Source organism: Psittacula echo, assembly GCF_963264785.1.
Source record: "Psittacula echo genome assembly, chromosome: 2".
Lineage (NCBI taxonomy): Eukaryota > Metazoa > Chordata > Aves > Psittaciformes > Psittacidae > Psittacula > Psittacula echo.
In genome coordinates, this window is record NC_137737.1 from 97,748,472 (window position 1) to 97,767,181 (window position 18,710).

General features: G+C 38.8%; 1 protein-coding gene across 3 annotated transcripts in view; it reads right to left on the reverse strand.

Annotated features, from left to right (window-relative positions):
- The window catches only part of CARMIL1 (capping protein regulator and myosin 1 linker 1), a 193,347-nt gene that overhangs the window by 59,153 nt on the left and 115,484 nt on the right, over positions 1-18,710 (reverse strand). For all 3 annotated transcript variants that reach the window (XM_080639492.1, XM_080639491.1, XM_080639490.1), the window contains 6 exons: positions 17,165-17,234; positions 12,680-12,761; positions 11,248-11,347; positions 11,106-11,160; positions 4,038-4,210; positions 1,712-1,780 (listed from right to left, as the gene is read on the reverse strand). In XM_080639492.1, the coding sequence (XP_080495618.1) occupies positions 1,712-1,780; positions 4,038-4,210; positions 11,106-11,160; positions 11,248-11,347; positions 12,680-12,761; positions 17,165-17,234 (549 nt within the window). The remainder of the gene's footprint in view (positions 1-1,711; positions 1,781-4,037; positions 4,211-11,105; positions 11,161-11,247; positions 11,348-12,679; positions 12,762-17,164; positions 17,235-18,710) is intronic.

The window sequence follows — 18,710 nt, forward strand, 5'->3', positions numbered from 1 at the left end:
AATTCCCTTGCAGCAATACAACTATAAACAGATGAAAAAAAGCTGGAAGGAGGGGAAAAACCAATCTTTAGATTACTTCAGCCTGTTTTAAAGTCTGTTACTATCCCTCCCAATTCTCCTCAGCCTCCCCATAATACTACGAAAGCCTAGCTTGCTTCTTTTTAGTGGTTTAGTATATGATTATCTTTCTAAAGAACAAAATGAAAAGACCACACACAACATGTATACCCCTAAGCATTTTCAGTATATTTTGACCCATTTTGAGCAACAATTCTTTCCTACAGAGTACTGATGGTTTCATGGTTTTTTTAGGCAACGTATAGTGGAACATGGTCTCAATATGTTTTTGAGATGGATTGTTTGAAGGCTAATAGTTTTCAGTCAGTATTGACAGCTCCTCTCCTGCAGGTTTAAACCTTTGCTGCTTGTGGCTTAGTTTGTAATATTACCAATGGTTTTAATAATTTTAAAGTGTTAGAGGAGACATAAAATGACCACAGCTTCCGAGGTAAATAAATCAGATGTCACCTCAGCAAAGCAGAGTGCCACACAGTTATCTGCAGCATTTCTTTTTTTTGTTTTGCTTAGATGATTTGCTTTTGTCTTAGAATTCCCCCTCCTTTCTATTTACTTATCCAAGCACTTCAAAACAGAAAACTTGATGCTCCCCAGAAAATAGGCATATTTTCTTTTCTACCCCGTCTTATAAATACACATTCTATTGCCCTCTAAAAGAGAAATGTCTGCAAGCTGAAAAGTAACCTTTGCAAATTATTATTCAATACTATCAACGGAATCACTCCAAGATGATTTGCTTAATTATACATCATTTATATAATTTTCCCCATCAGTGCAACTGAATTCATTTTGAAAACAAGTATATAAACTACAACAGTTTCATAAAACAAGTAACTTTATAAGCTCTAGCCTCACGACCCCTCCAAGGGTTAAGATACTCCCCTAAATAGTTACACTGTTTTGAAAGACATTTTATCTAGTAACTAGCAATTGTACCTTACCTTCACCTTCTGCAGACACCCTTTGTTCCTGAGGGATTTAACAATGTGACACAACTGCAACTGCTGCTTAATTTAAATCTGTAATTTTTCCCTCTTAAAAAAAAGTAGTAACAATGTATAAAGAAATGTGATGGAGATGGAGATAGATGGAAGTCGTTTAGCATCTATCACTGGTAATGGCTGCAACTATAAGTAAGCTCAGGGAAGCAAAATGACCTAAACTACAGTGATTACAATGAAAAATAGCAGTTCGTGAGATCACAATTAGTTTCAACTTGCTGGAGGAAAGGAAAAAATAAAAGCCAGCCCAAAAGGCATGCTTCAGTAATTTTCTGTTATTACATACAGCTTCATTCACTGACTAGAACAGAATTTCTACATGCTAGCCACACAAAAGAATAAAGAAAACGGAAAATATTCTCAAATTCAGAATTTTAATGCTAACAGTAGAACTCAATGGCCTTAATGTTGATAGCAGAGTACGGATTAAAGAGCTTTAGAGCCTTTTCCCATCCTTTTGAAGGATGTGAAGTCATACATTTCCCTTTAGATTGAGCATCCTGATGCTTAAAATTGAGAGCGCTCAGCATCTTCAGATCATACTGACTGTGGTGAGAACTGCAGCTGCTCAGATCATTCAGGATCTAAATCTTTGGCTTCTTCATCAGTCATTCAGTTGCTTGAGAACTTACTTTTCCAGTGCCACAGCTATGTCCTGGAAGCCCTGTGCAGTGATGTTATTCTTGTCCCATATCACAGTTCTGAGAGGTGGGGGTGAAGAAAAAAGGAAAAAAAAAGGGTTCAACAAAAAGCACTGAATAAATCTATACTGAAACTTTGCATATTGAAATAACCCACTGCTGTATGTTAAAAGTTGTATAGTGGAAGGCAACATTTTAAAAACCTGCCTTTAGTTATACATAAAACCTTGAAATGTCAGAAGTTCGGGACAAAGATACTACAAAATTCAGTCTCTCTTTTTCTAAAGGAGACTCTGTACTGTATTTTCTACCACCAGCATAAAATTGTAACTTTCCTAAAATACAGTTAATAGAAGGATTTGGAGATAAAATGCCAGCTTTTTCCAGGAACAGAATCAAAAATAAAGTTCAAATGTTTGCTTTTGCAAACTGAAAACTAAGAAAATTGCAGCAAGTGATCAGTCCCTGTTCTATATAGGCTATATGGCTAGTTATAGAAAAACATATTTAAAGAATTCATACTGAGTGGCAGTCAAAATTTGCAGGCTATTGTATATTCAATCCTGTACTAGCTCATCACACAGTTCCTATGATTCTGCATGCAACATAACTAGCTGCCAGTATAAGCCACTATGTTAGGTGCAAAAATTGTAGCTCTTCTGAATACCCAACAGTGACATGAGTGATCAAGCCACCCTCCCTCCCTCAATTTAGGCCACTCAAGCAGACTGCCTGGCAATTTGTGAACACATGTTCAAAGTTCTCATTAGTAGTCAGAAGAGACAGTCAAGCAGATAAATCTTGCCTGTGCAAGAGCACTAGTTGTAGCTGTGATTAAAAAACAGAGGCACCACCCCCACCCCCCCCAGATTTGTGGCAAAAAAGAGAAAAGATAGATGGCAAGGTTTCACAGGTATTGACACCCTTCTGCTGTTGCAGAATTATCCTTTTGTTTTTTAAATGGAAAGATGGAGATCAGAAAGAGAGGAACACCCACTCTGCAAAGACCAGACATACTTCAGGTCAAATCTTGACTATTTTGGTCACTGAGAAGTGTGTTTATATTTCTACCCGGACGTGATGTTATAACATTTTAAGCAGAGCCAGTTATGACTGCATTATACAGTTTGTAATCACACCACAGACTGTGGTGACATTATGTCAACTGTGACATTCAGTGTACTGTGAAACATTTCAGTCTCCCATCTTGAAAGCTGTCAAGGTTTTATTTCATCAGGCACAGTGGTCATTTCAGGTTAATACATTCAATAAGTCTAAGTCACCTCTCCAGTGCTTTCTTGACATTTCAATATTTAGTTTGGGCACAGGAACACAAAGACCAGAATCCCTGCTTCTGAACAAAATAACCAGGACTGTTCTAGGGAATTTCTTATCCTACAGGGAACACATGCTTGGAGACCAAGCATAAAGTGGTCTCTTCACACAGACAATACACTAAGGAAGGTTCATCTGCACAGTCTGACAAGAGGAGGAGTGAGGATTAGCTTTACAGATAATGGTGACATATTTAGAGGTCCCCATCCAGATTCATACTGATTGAAGGTTTTACATGCTGGATAGGAAAAAAGTGATACTCTCAAGCCATCAGTGCCAGACATGTGCTAAAAAGCAGTGAAGTTGTCAGGTGGATGAAATTGCAGAGAAGAGATGCCAAGGTCCATCAGCACTGTAGTAGGGAAGGGAAAGGAGGGACCATGCTTCTAGCTCTCCTAAGAAACTGATACTCTGGAAGACAAAGAATGATTTAGCTTAGTTGCCCATCAAATATTAAATTTTCTCTGCTGGGAAGGCCTCCAGTAGAAAAGATTGAGCAGAACAGAAGAGAATGGCTAAGCATTGGAACAGGGTTTCCAGAAACTCTGTGGAGTACTTGGAGATCCTCAAAACCTGTCTGGACAAGACCCTGAGCAACCCCTTGTAGCTTTAAAGTCAGCCCTCCTTTGAGAAGGACATTGGATTACCCAACATTCAGAGCTCTATTAACAAAGATGCCTGGATTTTTTTTATGATTCTAGGAAATTCAGAGTCCTATTATTCCAACAAGAGGTCTTTCATTTAAATTTAGAGAATGCAATTTTCTCCAGTTTCAGTTATGGAAATGTTTTTGCAAAGACAATCTGCTTCTCCTGGCTTTGTTATTTTGTTGAAGAAAAAAGGATGAGAATCTTTCCAAATGGAGACACTATAAAAGTGGCTATACACAGAAGGGTTCTGAGGAGAAACAGCTTAAGAAAAAGTCATCAACTTCAGTATTATTAAGCTATTCTATCTTTTACTGCAAATACATTTCCCTTACCTGAGTTTGGTGTTTATCTGTAAGGCTTTTGCCAGCATCTTTGCTCCCATGTCTCCCATGGCATTTCCACTAATATCCACTTTTGTAAGAGAAGTATTGCTCCCCAAGGCATTAATAATGATGGTGACCTCAGTCTTCAGCTTGGAATCTGCGAGGGACAATGACTGCAGAGGCTGTGGAGCACAGAAAGGGCACTGAGAACAGCAACTGATAACGCACTCATTTCTCAGATATCAACCAAAAGTTACAAGTTCCCCAAACTCTTGGAGACAGCAATAACCATCCAAGAGTTATTTCTGTGTCTGCTGCAGATCCTACAACATGTGATAAATTGGGAGTCAACAACTTACAGCTGAGGTGTCAAACACATATACACACATAGAATAAGTTGCAACACCCTGTGCTGACAGTGCCTTCAATTTCCTGTGTTCTATTAAGTAAAGAATACTGCATGAACCCAAAAAGAGGCAACAACCAGCTTTGCAAGACAATCTCTATTGTCCAGTAGGTTTTACTTAACCAGCTTGCTTCCATGTCAGTGACAAATAAAAATGTCTAGCACTTCCCTCCTCTCCCTCAGACTGAGAGATTTATCCAAGGGCAAATTAGGAGCTGAGACATTGCTGAAACAAAACCAATTCCTTTAAACTGTTTTATTATTATTTAACAGGTGAAGTTCCCGACGACTGGAAAAAGGGAAATATAACCCCCATTTTTAAGAAGGGGAAAATGGAAAAATGGATGACCCGGGGAATTACAGACCAGTCAGTCTCACCTCTGTGCCTGGCAAAATCATGGAGCACATTCTCCTGGAAGGCATGATAAGGCACATGAAAAACAAGGAGGTGGTTGGTGACAGCCAGCATGGCTTCACTAAGGGGAAATCCTGCCTGACCAATTCGGTGGCCTTCTATGATGGGGCTACGGAACTGATGGACAGGGGCAGAGCAGTTGACGTCATCTACCTGGACTTGTGCAAAGTGTTTGACACTGTTCCACATGACATCCTTGTCTCTAAATTGGAGAGACATCAATTTGATGGGTGGACCACTCGGTGGACAAAGAACTGGCTGGATGGCCGCACGCAAAGAGTTGTGGTCAATGGCTCGATGTCCGGCTGGAGACCGGTAACGAGTGGTGTCCCTCAGGGATCGGTGTTGGGACCGGTCTTGTTCAACATCTTTGTCAGTGACATGGACAGTGGGATTGAGTGCGCCCTCAGCAAGTTTGCCGATGACACCAAGCTGTGTGGTTCGGTTGATACGCCGGAGGGAAGGGATGCCATCCAGAGGGACCTCGACACGCTTGTGAGGTGGGCTGATGCCAACCTCATGAAGTTTAACCATGCCAAGCGCAAGGTCCTACACCTGGGTTGGAGCAATCCCAGGCACAGCTACAGGTTGGGCAGAGAAGAGATTCAGAGCAGCCCTGCAGAGAAGGACTTGGGGGTGTTGGTCGATGAAAAAATGAACATGAGCCAGCTTCAGTGTGCGCTCGCAGCCCAGAAAGCCAACCGTATCCTGGGCTGCATCAACAGGAGTGTGACCAGCAGGTCAAAGGAGGTGATCCTGCCCCTCTACTCTGCTCTTGTGAGACCTCACTTGGAGTATTGTGTGCAGTTCTGGTGTCCTCAACATAAAAAGGACATGGAACTGTTGGAAGAAGTCCAGAGGAGGGCCACGAGGATGATCAGGGGACTGGAGCACCTCCCGTATGGAGACAGGCTGAGGAAGTTGGGGCTGTTCAGCCTGGAGAAGAGAAGGCTGAGTGGAGAACTCATAGCAGCCTTCCAGTATCTGAAGTAGGCCTACAAGGATGCTGGGGAGGGACTCTTCATTAGGGACTGTAGTGACAGGACAAGGGGTAACGGGTTCAAACTTAAACAGGGGAAGTTTAGATTGGATATAAGGAAGAAATTCTTTACTGTGAGGGTGGTGAGGCACTGGAACGGGTTGCCCAGGGAGGTTGTGAATGCTCCATCCTTGGCGGTGTTCAAGGCCAGGCTGGATGAGGCCTTGGGTGGCATGGTTTAGTGTGAGGTGTCGCCGCCCATGGCAGGGGGGTTGGAACTAGATGATCTCAAGGTCCTTTCCAACCCTAACTATTCTATGATTCTATGATTCTATGAACTCCAGAAGCGATTGTGTTTATCTGTTCCTTCAACTAAGGGCATGGGCATTTGGGAAGAAAGAGACGGAAAGCTGTGGCAGGTCTGAAATTAAAAACAGTAAGAAAGCATCTATTTAAATGTGTAAGTCAATGAATATTACTCGCAGTGGTGTTCTGACACCTCTGGCTGCAGTATCTTCAGGTAACTTTATACGTACATACATACATACATACAGATAGATAGATAGATAAACACACACACACTATGTTATGCTGAAACTACTTTATTGGGCTCTAGCAAGGCAAACTCTAAGCCTTAAGAAGACCTTTTTTTAAAAATGTCTGTATTCTCTCAGTGTCCCAACACTCGACAGCAGGAGTTCAAGAACTACAGTTTAAACATCACCATGCCTTGCAGATGTATTACAGCTGCTAAGGAGTAGAGGAGTTTGCTGTCACTATACACCCACTTAGGCATGCACTGGAGGACGAATTTTAGAAGTTAAAATGTCCAAATTACATGTCCAAATGTCCAAACTAAAACGTCCAAACTGCCAGAACGGGAAAATCAGTATCAGGATGAACCCACATTAGGTGCATAAAGCTTAGATTAATATAAATAAATAACAGAACTGTGCACACCTTCTGGAGTCCAAGATGTTTGCATGGTACCTTTTATACAACGGGACCCCAGCCTCCAGACATGACTGGATTACAGTGATAACTAAAAAGCTTGCAACAATAGGAAATACACTTATAAATGAGGAAATGCATAAGAATTTGGAGGCACAGCAGGTTTATAATTAAAAAGGCTAACAGTAACACAAGCCACATGCTGGTTTTATTTTAAATGGAAGTTATTAAATTACTATGTTAATGACCTTAATCTGTCTATGTTTCCCCATTTTATTACATTATGTACCCTAAAGAATATTAGCATCATGTTAGAATGGCACTTAGAGCTCTTGGCACAAGTTTGAGGAGACCTCCTGTGACAGATTTCACAGAAAAGCAGCACCACTCCGAAAGAAATCGCCAATAAGCTTATGAAAGTCAAGGTTTTTCTGCTTCTTATGTGCCACTTCAGAAAGGTGCATTTGAGTAACTTAGCTGGAGGTGCTCCCTCCCACATGCCAATTTGTCTAAACCTCGTATGTCCTCGCAGCAGAGGATTTTTCACCTCTCACATTCAAATACTCTGAAAAAACAATACATTATTGAAAACACTTCTGCAGTGTGCTCTGCAAGGGTTACGCCTATATATCATTACTACCACATAGAAAACATGCATACAGCCCAGTAAAGTACCTGATATATTAGCAGTGTCTTTGAAGGAGATGAACTGCTATTTTTCTCGCACAGCTACCCTTATCATTTACTCAGTGAACAACGAACAAAAAGCTCTGGACTCATTTGGTGCCCTGACTGCAAACTACAATCAGAACTTAACTCGGTATAATTAAACATACAGGCTAAATAGTCATTACATCCATTATCTGACCATTACATTAAAAAACCCAACAACAAAAAAGCCATGAAAACCAAATCCCGCAAAATAGGGGCAATACTCTATATATCCTACAAATACTAACTCCTTGTAACAACTTAGTAGCTTAAGATGGATATTTAGAAGAAAAAAAAAAAAAAAAGAAAAAGAAGTCTGACAAGCACTTCAGTGTCCCTGCTGCAGAAAACAAGATACTTTGCCAATACAGTGAAGATGCCTTAACGCCATCTTCTCATGGAAGAGGAATTTGTAAAGAATAGAATTAGAAATTGTATGATTGTATCCCATTGATTTTGTCATATTCGTGCTGGAAAACATTTAAGAATTAAATCAAGCTAAATTTGTTCTCCTAAAAAAAAAAAAAATTCTGCAAAAAACATTAACTAAAACCTAAAAATACTCAGCACTGTAGTAATTCTTTGCACCTATGCAGGAGTAACTGCCACTCTGAGTAATGACACTTGGCATTGTAACATCAATTTTTGCAACAGGAAATGGTACAGTAAGAATACATTATTATTGCCTGCACAGTATAGCATCTACATAAATAGAAAGAATCTGAAAAGAAACCCCCCAAATAAATCTAAGTATTACATTCTTGTTTATATTAAACACCCGGTAAATTTTGCTGTGTCAGTTACTACTACTGCTTTCAAATTGTGTAGAATTGTATTTGTGTCTAACTCTATTTTTAGAGTCATAACTGAGCTACTGATTGTTTAAATCATTTTACTCATGACTCACATTAACACAGCAACAGATCTATTTAAAGCTTGTATAAATACATGAAGAAGCATTTGGCAGATGACTGTTTCAGATTAAAGCCTCTTGCTTCAGCTCTCCATGAAGACAATGCACAGTCCCTAAACTGTACTAGCTTGCAGGCAATACTGATAAAGCAGTATGCTCTGAGCATCATCATACCCTGCTCTTCCCAGTTCGATCTTCATTTTAATGTTCTGTGGCAGTAAATACAGTAATGGTATAGCAACATGTAATGGTATAACAAGGACCACCCCATTTAACACTCAAATCCAACTCAAAATACCTAGAAATGTAAAATAATATTTTAAGCATCAAGGTACAGTGAGGACAATCCTACACAGCTATCTGCAACACATGGTTTCCCACAGCACTACAGCTCATCCGCAACTCTGCAGCTGCTAGGAGATGCTTCAGACTGATTTTAGCAACTGATGAGACAGAAAGAAACAAGATTCCTTCACCGAAGAGGATTAACAGGAGAAAAGAACATGGGGAGAGAAGAGACAGAGTAATACTGACAGGTTCATACACTGTATCTCAGAGGTTAATGCATAACATATAGGAGAGACAGTTATTAAGTACCTAAATAAAGTAACTTTTTTGTGGATTATTTCATGGTAACACTGTTTGAAAGCACGATGAGACTCCAGAGCGCCTGAGCTGCTAGCTCAGGAAAGACAGAGTGAGTAAGAATTACAGGAGCACGTCTGACCACCAGATTGTGGAAAAGGCAGAAAGTGGAGCAATGGCTGATATCACCCATGAGCTGAAAAGAAAAGGAGCACAAGAAGTTGAAGCTGATGATGCAAGGGATGAAGAGCTGTGAGAATGATACATCCAAAAATTTAGCAGCTACTTTTTCTTTGACCTGGGAGCTTCCAAAGCAGAAGCCAAGAAAGATAAACAGAAGGTTGTAACACTTAATAGAGACAATAGGGTGAAAGTTGGAATTTTTATCCTTACGAACAAATAATATGAACAGGATAGTCATACAAAAAGGAAAAAAAAACCAAAACAAGAGAAGGTTTGCATACTGAACGGACATGGAGTGTGTTAAAGAGGTGTTTTAGGCTATGGCCTGAGTGGGAAGAAATGTTCACCTGCAACAGAGCAAAGGGATGAAGGAAACTGAGAAAAAACATACTAAATTACGTTTGCTTATGAGTAATCTGTTTTGATATAACAGTCTTCAGGATAGCTGTGAAAGATTAAACATGAGATATAGGGCAGGAGACAAATGTTCAAACAGAAGAAGCAGGTGCTATCTGATTAAATTATACCCTTCAGCATGCTATCAACAAGAAAAGGAGAGAAGGGGAAATCAGCCTTGCAGCATTCCCTTTATAAACAAATTTATTTAGTTTGGCACAAGAATTAATACAGAGATCTACTGATACTTCTTAACACAATCCATCTGACTTGAGTAAACAAGGACTTACAGCTTTCATTACAGGTGCTAACTCCATTAGAATCAGCTCTGGTATTCACACACAGCACTTCACTGCATTACACTGACAACCAATGATTTAAAGTCATGAGGCAGGCAAAGAATCAAGAAGAAACAGTACCACTAATCCCAACTAAGAGGACACAGAGAGAAGAGAGAGAGTTTAACAAATCATTTCAAATACTACCAAGCATTAAGAAAGGATGAACACAGAACATGGAATCCAATACCTCTTCCTTGCATGGAAGGAGATATTGGAAACCCTGGTAAAAAAATGCTCCTCTGAGTTGCAGGGTACAGATACAGATGAGAAGAGAAAATAAGAAAGCAGTTAGTGTGGAGACCATGAACTTGTAGGTGAGACAATAAGGACAACAGGAATAGCAGGTGTTTATAGACAACTGAATTCTGCAGTCAGCTATGTCTGGAGTATGAGGAAAGCAGGGCTTGCTTGCTACTTGCACAGGAAATGAAGGAGAAAGAAAGGACTACAAATAGATGAATAAAGATTGACAAGCATGAGAGCAACAGAGCATCTTAAGATTCCCTTCTAACCAAAACTAGGATGCCAAGTAAGGTAAGAACACAAACCCAACCACAAAAGTCTTTCAGAATCAAGAAAGAAGGTGGAAATGAAGAAAGTGGGCAAGGACCCAGCAAGGCACTCTGACAGGGTTTTATGAAATTGTTCCTGTGATTAATGTACTAGAAGTAAAGAACAGCACAGTGAACAGGTTTTCTGCATTTTTTGAAGGAGAAAGGAGTTCTGGGAGATCACTGCAGTAACTCTGCATTTTGTCAAGCAAAAAAATGCTGATACCCAAGAACAGCTATTAGGAAATAGTGCATTCTATTAATTAAAAGTATGGCCACCCAGAGAACACTACCACTGAAATCCATCAGGGCACAAAAGTTTTGAACACTTGTGCCTGCAGGGCTGTATAACTTAAACCTCAAGCAACTAGGTCACATACATCCAACTATTTAGAATGACTGTTTTTCAACAAGCATAGATCCTAAGACTCATTCACTAAGAAACATTCACCTACATGCTACACATAATCCAAATTACTATTTGAAAAAAAAAAAAAAAAAGCCCAAATAACTAAAATGTTGGACACATTCGTGCAGGATCATGATCAAGTCTTATGCAGCAAATTAACACAGTGAAAAAAAATTAACAGAAATAGGTTGTGAGAGTACAAATACACATGATGATAGTAGGTAGAAAGATACTCACTGAGTCCTCGTCTTGAATCATCTGAACTAAATTATCAAGTACTGGAGTGAGATTTCTGAGGAAATAAAAGTTAGGGTGACAATGAAAGCAGCAGCTTCTCCTCATCCATTCTCTGGTTATTTAAAAGAAAGAAAAGCCTTACTTGGATTTCATGTTGTTAAAATTTTTGCCTAACGCCAAGTGCCTTATCGATCGGTTTTTACTAAGCCAGACTACAAGGGTTGAGAGGTCAGATTCTAGGCCTGTAAAGAATCAGATAAGATTAAGAATTAAAACACATTTTCACAAGAAAGACCCAGGCCGGGTCTTTACTAATGCTATATTAATTCAAGTAACTATATCAATGGACTAATTTCTCAGAGCTCTAGAAAAATTTCCATTTTTCTGTTTTTAAGTCTTTTTCTCTTTTTTTCCCCCTCTGCTTTTCTATGAGAATAAATGCTTTCTCTAAAACAAGCCCTTTAAAACTTCATCCTAATCAGCCATTGAAGGCACCTCTCAGAAACTCATCAGAGAAACATAGCCCCTTGTCTGTAGTCAACCACCCAAGGGCAGTTCCTTGCATTGTCAGGCGGAGTTTAAAGTTCCTTTGAGAATTCTGATACCACACTAATCACTATTTAATCTTAGCAGAGCTGTGTACCAACAAGGTCTCAAAGCCCTCAAGAACAAAAAAGCCAACAATAACAGGCTATGAACAAAATGACCTGAAAAACAAGCCAAATTTTATTCTACTCCTAAGTAAGAAAAATAACATGCTGTAGTACTGTATTCCCAAACTAGTGGTGCATTTGAAGAGTCTACTAATTAGATTACAGTGACCTAGGATCCAGATCCACAGGATAATTTAGGTATTTAATATCTCTATTTATAATAATAAACCTGTTTACATAATTGGGCTGAGTCAGCAGCACCCAAAACTTTCTACTTGCCAGGCCATCCCATCTTTTTTGGGCATTCATCTGTACTGGAAATCTGTTTCTGAAATACTTCAGCATTTGGCTGTTAGAGAGGCAAACACAGCAGGTGAATTCTTCCAGTTCATTTACACTTTAAGTCTGCAAGATGAGAAGTCAGCTGCTATTCCCAGCTAGGAAGCACAGAGCCCAAAATGTAGGAATAGTTCAAGGCTCCAAAGACTCCAACAGGTTTTCTCTGACCTTAAGCTGCTTGACTGTTTGCTCCAAACTTCCCTCCCTCATTTCAGTGTCATGGCTTCATTCTCTACCTGGCCTTTCCCAGTCTTTAACTATGCTTTCAATTCTCATTTAGCTTCTCATCCACTTGTACTTAAACCCACTTCCTCCTAGATCTACTATCACGCTTGCTGCCATCAATTTCTTTTGCTGTGTTACATTATCTCAAACAACAAACTTCCAAGTACAGTTAGTCTATTAACATTTCTTATACATTTTATAGCAATGGGAGTTCTTGGTCTGAGACGTTTCCATAACCAATATGGTCAATAATCGTAAAGCAAGAATGACCATCCTTGATTACACTGTGAGCTGAAAGAAAAAGAGTTTCTCAGATTCTTGACTTGCATGATCCTCCATTCCTTTCTGTGTACTTACCATTGTCTGAAATATCTAGGCTCGTGATATTGTGTATTTCTGCTATGCATCCTTCCAAGACTTGTGCACCTCCAGATCTTAACTAGAGACAAAACATCATCCATTTTTTCAAACTAGTTACGGTTTCAAGATCACACAGAAAACAGCAGGAGGAGCTTTGTGGATACAGAAAGCACTACTAGCAGCAAAAGCAACAGCAACACAAGAAGTTATAGACATAAAAATGACAGCCTATGCACACATTCCTACTATTTTCATCCTTTAAACTCAGTATACGCATATAAATGAGAAAAAGGACTCTCATTTCTCTTAAAACTATTGTTCAACAGTTAACATTGGTAAAAGATGTAAATGTTGGAAACACAATGAATCCTTTAGCATTTGTGCTAGGCAGTGACTGCAGGATTTTGGTGCTGGTTCTCTACATGAAAAGGCCAGGATATTTCCAATGCCCAGTGAGAAAAAAATAAATGGAGCCCAGCCTACAAGCATGCGACACTGTCACTCTTGGATCCCACTACATTCAAATCTTACAGCGAGCATCCTCTTTCAGCTCTCAGGACAATGCTAGGGTGCCCCAATCAAAGATGAGTAGGAAATAATAAAAAATAAAAATAAATTAAACAAAAAACACCAAACAACAACAAAGGTAATGAAATACAGGCAATGAAATAGTTACGTTTCCCAAAGAAAATTGCTTTTTTTTCCACTGAAAATTTAAATAATCCAACTGCAAAATGGCCACAAAAGACCATAAACAAGAAAATCAGTAATTTTCATTATTCTTAATTTTAAAACATAAAAAAGAAAGACAGCAATGATAACAAAAATGCCTAGCTGGAAAGTATTGTTTATGATATAATTAATCTGAAATATTACATGAATAGAAAAGAAATATCAGGATTTAATGAAAAAAACCCAATTAAATGGCCTAGGGGAAAACATCAACATTAAGACTCACAGTTGTGAAAATTACACACTTATTTACTAATGCTACTGAATTAATGCAATGTGGTGGGCTTTTTTTCCCCTCAAAGAAGCAAATGCATTTTCTTATTTCCTGCAGCTACGCAAACTACTTAAAGAGCACTTCACTTTACGAACATCTCCCAGAAAAAAATTTAATCAAAAGAGTGGAAAAATTCGACTAAAATCTGCTTTCACATTTTCTGTTTTCTCTTTCATTGCTTAAAAAAAAAAAATAAAAAAAAATCTGAAAGCTTTATCAAACAGCCTTTTCACCTCCTGTGCATAAAAAATTAGTGATATTTTACTTAGATGACTTATTGAGCTAAGTGTCCTGAGTCAATCTGCTGATATTTCTGCAAATAGACTCTTTTATCCATGCTATAACTAAGGAAGCATATATGCCTTCTAGAAGTATTTTTCAGTAAATACACAATTTGGCACTTCCTATAAAGTCTGAGATATGTGACTGGTTAACAAGCAGCTCAATAACTTGCCCTGAGCATTTAAAGAACAACGGTGGTCAAAGACAACATCTAAATCATAAGTCACATCTGGAAGTGTAAGAGATACAGAATGTAAGGCACCTTTCCTCTTCAGCATAAAACAAAGCCTACCTATCCTTCACCCTATCCTCTCAAGAAGTGGTCAGACTAAAGTCTGTATTTGGGGCAGAAGTGGTGCAATTTTAACTCAACTTATTTTTCTGAGAGCATTTGTAGCATTTGCTGTATACCAAAACCATTCAGCTTTGCTCTGTACTGCTCTCTTAGTGTGGTGCACCAGAAAACAACCATTTTAAAACACAGAATGTCAAAGCTATTATTGCAGGATCTATGGAACTGGTAAATTATATATATGTGCATGTGTAGATACATATATATATACACACACCAGTTTGCATTGGTTGTTGCTACTATGCTTAGTGCCACGCACTTAAATTATACTCACAATAGAATCCAAATGCTTATGCTTTATATACTTTGAGGGTTGAAGTGGACAATTTTTCAGGAGCAGCTTTCAATCTTGTACTGATAACTCTATTCAAAAAACTTAAATACACAAGTATTTCATAGGTGCATATGGCGATATTTGTTTGATCTGAGGGCAATGATAATTTGATTTTTAGGATCAAAATTTACTGCAACTGTATTAAAGTGTGTGTATGTGTATATATATACACATACACACAGAGATAAATTGAATGGCTATTTATCAACATGGACTGTGATACTGAAAAAAAAAGAAAAACCCTCTGCAACATCTCCTATATGACATTCTTCTGAGACTACGAATACAAGCTCTTATTCAGAGAAAATGAAGAACCACCCTTCAACAATTCTAAATGCCAAGCGTGTTCAAAGCTTTGAGGTACCAATATAGGAAGGGCAAACAAAGCTGCTTACTGATTTAACAATTAAGGTAAAGCATGGAAGGTACTTACACAGTGACCAAGCTAGGGAAAGCAGAAGGGAAGAGAGTGCAATACATCAGTGCTGAGCAGGTAGAAATAAAAATGTAATTTTCATAGTAAAAATAATTAAAACCAAACAAATAAGCAATATAAAATGATTAAGCTTAGAGTTAATATATCAGAAAATTATGGGAGCAAATGAAAAGTGGTGGGAGAGGGAAGGAACATAGATTTATCCTTCCATAATTAAGTACAAGCTTGCCCGATGTAGGAAAGAGGAGAGCAAAGCTGAAGCATCAGCTCTCTAGCCTCCTAACAGCATGTGTTTGCAGGAGCCAGGTGCAGTGCAGGTCAGAGCTTCCCACAGCTTTGTTTCTGGGTGCAGATTACCCTGCCCAGCTCACAGAGGGCCAGGAAGAGGTGGAACAGGACCCTGCAGTGCTGGGCTCACTGAGAGTACTCCCAGCTCCCAGCACATCAAGACTCCTGATGGTGGAAGCATAACTTCTTTCCAAAGCACATGAGAATGGATAAAGCTCAAGGATGTAAAAAAATATGAAGGGAAGGATCTAAGGAAGTGCTGTCAGTTTGGACAGACCAGCTATGGGAACGCAACACCATGAGCTGGGCACAGTTCCTTCCTTTCTGTCATCAGAGACAGACATGATCATATGCGCTTTGATGTCCAGTAAAGCTAATCGCCCCTCAAAGGACTCCTGCACATCCCACCCTGGAGGTTACATAATGAAAGAATAATGGTTTTACTCCTGTCAGCCCTTGATAATTTACATGTTAATTTATACCCTCATTATTTACATTTGTGTTTTATTGATTCAGTCTTTTAAGGTTATGATTATAGGATTTTATTTTTGTTACTTAATTACTCCTCCCTTTTCCTTCTTCTCTCTGAAAGAAAAATTATCATCCCTCTGATCTCTCCACTCAGAAGTCAGAAGCAAGTGTACTTGACCTGAAAGCTTTTCTACTTGGAATTTACATGTAGTGCTCTTCAAAGTAATACAATTCTTAAAAAAGTATAAAGTATCAAAACAAGCTATGAAATGCATTCACAATGACTTGTTTTTTCTTCATAAGGAACTCTGTGCACATTCCAAAAGCAATCCACTACAAACCTAAGGCAAGGATTACTGCACCACAACATGTTCATCAAACTACATGTTTTCTACTTACAGGGAAAACACTGTATTTGAAAGGCACCTCCAGAACAGTTAATACTCAGGTGATGGACTTGGAAAGATCTGCCTAATAAGTGAGAGGCTTTCTTTGCAGCTTAAAAAGGAAAAGTTGGCTGCTCAGCCAGGGGGCCTGAGACTAAGCTGGTTCATGTTGGTTTTGGCAAAAATCCACACAGTTCTCTACGTAACTTTGCCTCACTGACTCCCCAGGGTCATGGCTGATCTTTTGTCTTAAGCTGCAGCCCCACAAGCATCGTCCTGCAAAAGTATGGACAATCCTGAGAAATAAAGTGCACAGCAAAGCACAGTGAAGCAAGAGGAAACAAGATAAAGTAAATCAAGTTGCAACAATTGTTTTTCGTTATTCTTCAAATATTTAAAGCCATTTGCACAGTGCCTCTTGTGTTAATGGAATATTTCAATCAACTTTTACCAAAGCTCCCTATTCGCCTGAATTGATTAATTGATTAGAAAAGCAGAGGTTCTCTCAGGGTTAAAAACCAAACCCGCAAAAGATGAAGCATGTCTCTGGTTTTGAAGGAAAACAAGCGTACCACAGACATGGCTTCAGGGCTTCCTGTGAGCCATTCAAATTTGGCCACATTGGAAAGTCCTGCAGCAGGGTCCTGTGTCATCACAGCACCAAGAGCAGAAGCCGCCAAGTAGCAAACAGCACACTGGCTCAGTATCTAGAGCAGCTACACCGCAAGAAGGGTTTTGCCAATCTGGTGCTGCGGGTGCTTTGAACCTCTGGGCTCATTATTTAGGATGCTGTAACACAGAGCAGCTGATTTTTACCATAACTGGTTCTCTGAGTTCTGCCTTCCCCACAACTTTTGACTGCAGAGGATTTCATTCTAATTCCACATTATTCCATCTTTTGAACACATCCTGATAAATATTCCTTACCTCACAGCTACTGAGATCTAAAGACACTTCCTTCAGATTGTGATTGCAAGCCAGGCCTAACAAAAGCGCTCTGAAAAAGATCAATTTTAGAACCATTTAAAAGAAAAAAAGAAAAGCAGCTTTACATCATCATCCAAGAGGTCACAGGTTAATATAACTATAATGCAAAGAACCATTTTAAGACAAAATCACAATAGCTGACCAATTAAATGACAATGGCAGCACAAATCTGCCATACTTTGAACATTCCAGCAGCTTCACAAACTGCGGGGATGCAAGGCTAATAAGGAAACTGTACAGCTAATGCTGCATCAACATTTAATAACATTCATCAGAGATGAGTTTGCTTCAACATTTGCTATCAAAGAGCATCAAGTGATTACAAAAGGAGCGTTCCATTGTACAACCACACTAGCCCTCTGATTTTACAAAAATTAAGGGGAAGATGGCATTTTTAATATATGCAAGATGCTGTGCAGACTGCCATTTCATCCAGGCACAGTGCCTGTAACACTCAAACACTGGATCGTATTCAAGTATCACACAATTCTCTCACTTCCGCAACCCAATAAATATTTACAGATTTCAGAATGATACACCCAGACAATGATATCCTTTGTCTTTAGGCATAATGGCAGACAAGTGTAGCAACAACTGATCATGATTTTCATGAATCCACCCTTAAAGCCTTACAGAAGCTTATTTCCACATATAAAAGTTAGTGTTAATATCACATTTGTATTAACGCTGTCAAATCAGAAAGACCAACAGTATGTGTCTTAGAAGGAGCAAACACAATCTGCGTACACCTAGTATCTTTAGAATAGATGCTGCTTTGAATTAATAATTGAACAAAAGAAACAGAAGGACTTCTTTCCCAAACTTCATTTCAGCCAGAACCAATCTAACAGAATCCAAACTATCGATGCATGGAATAAAAAACAATCCACTTCGCTGAGCCATTCGTCTACACGCTTGCTATGCAAGTAGTGTGTAAAAGCCACATTTAAAATGTTTGTGCCCCAAGAAGATTTTTCACTTAAACCTATTTATATCTGCCCTGCAGGTATGAATATTAATCAGACCTTCACTGTTAACAAAGGCAAGTATCTTGTGTTTATTTACTTCTTAAGCTACCAACGTGCAGACTTTGAAACAGACGTGAAAGCTCTGCAACAGCTTTTACAAATTTTTAGCTGATTTTTATATAATACAAATATTTATTTTTAATAACAATATTTTATATAATACAAATTTAGCTGATCCTGGCTTGTATTTCCTTCCCAAACATGTTTTCATTCAAAGTTAGTCTGGCTGATGATAACTTTGCAGAGAGCTTCCTAAACATTTTGAGGTAACATAAAAAATATACTGCAATCATAAAAAAAAAGGCAGATTAAAAGAGAGACCCAGCGCTGCTTCAAATGTACTCTCTTCACAGGAAGAGGGCTATTTTAAATTCCTAACCTCCTCTTTCCTACAAACTCATCCTAAGAAAATCTCATGATTTCTCAACCCTTTGTCATGAAAAATCACCAGCATTCAA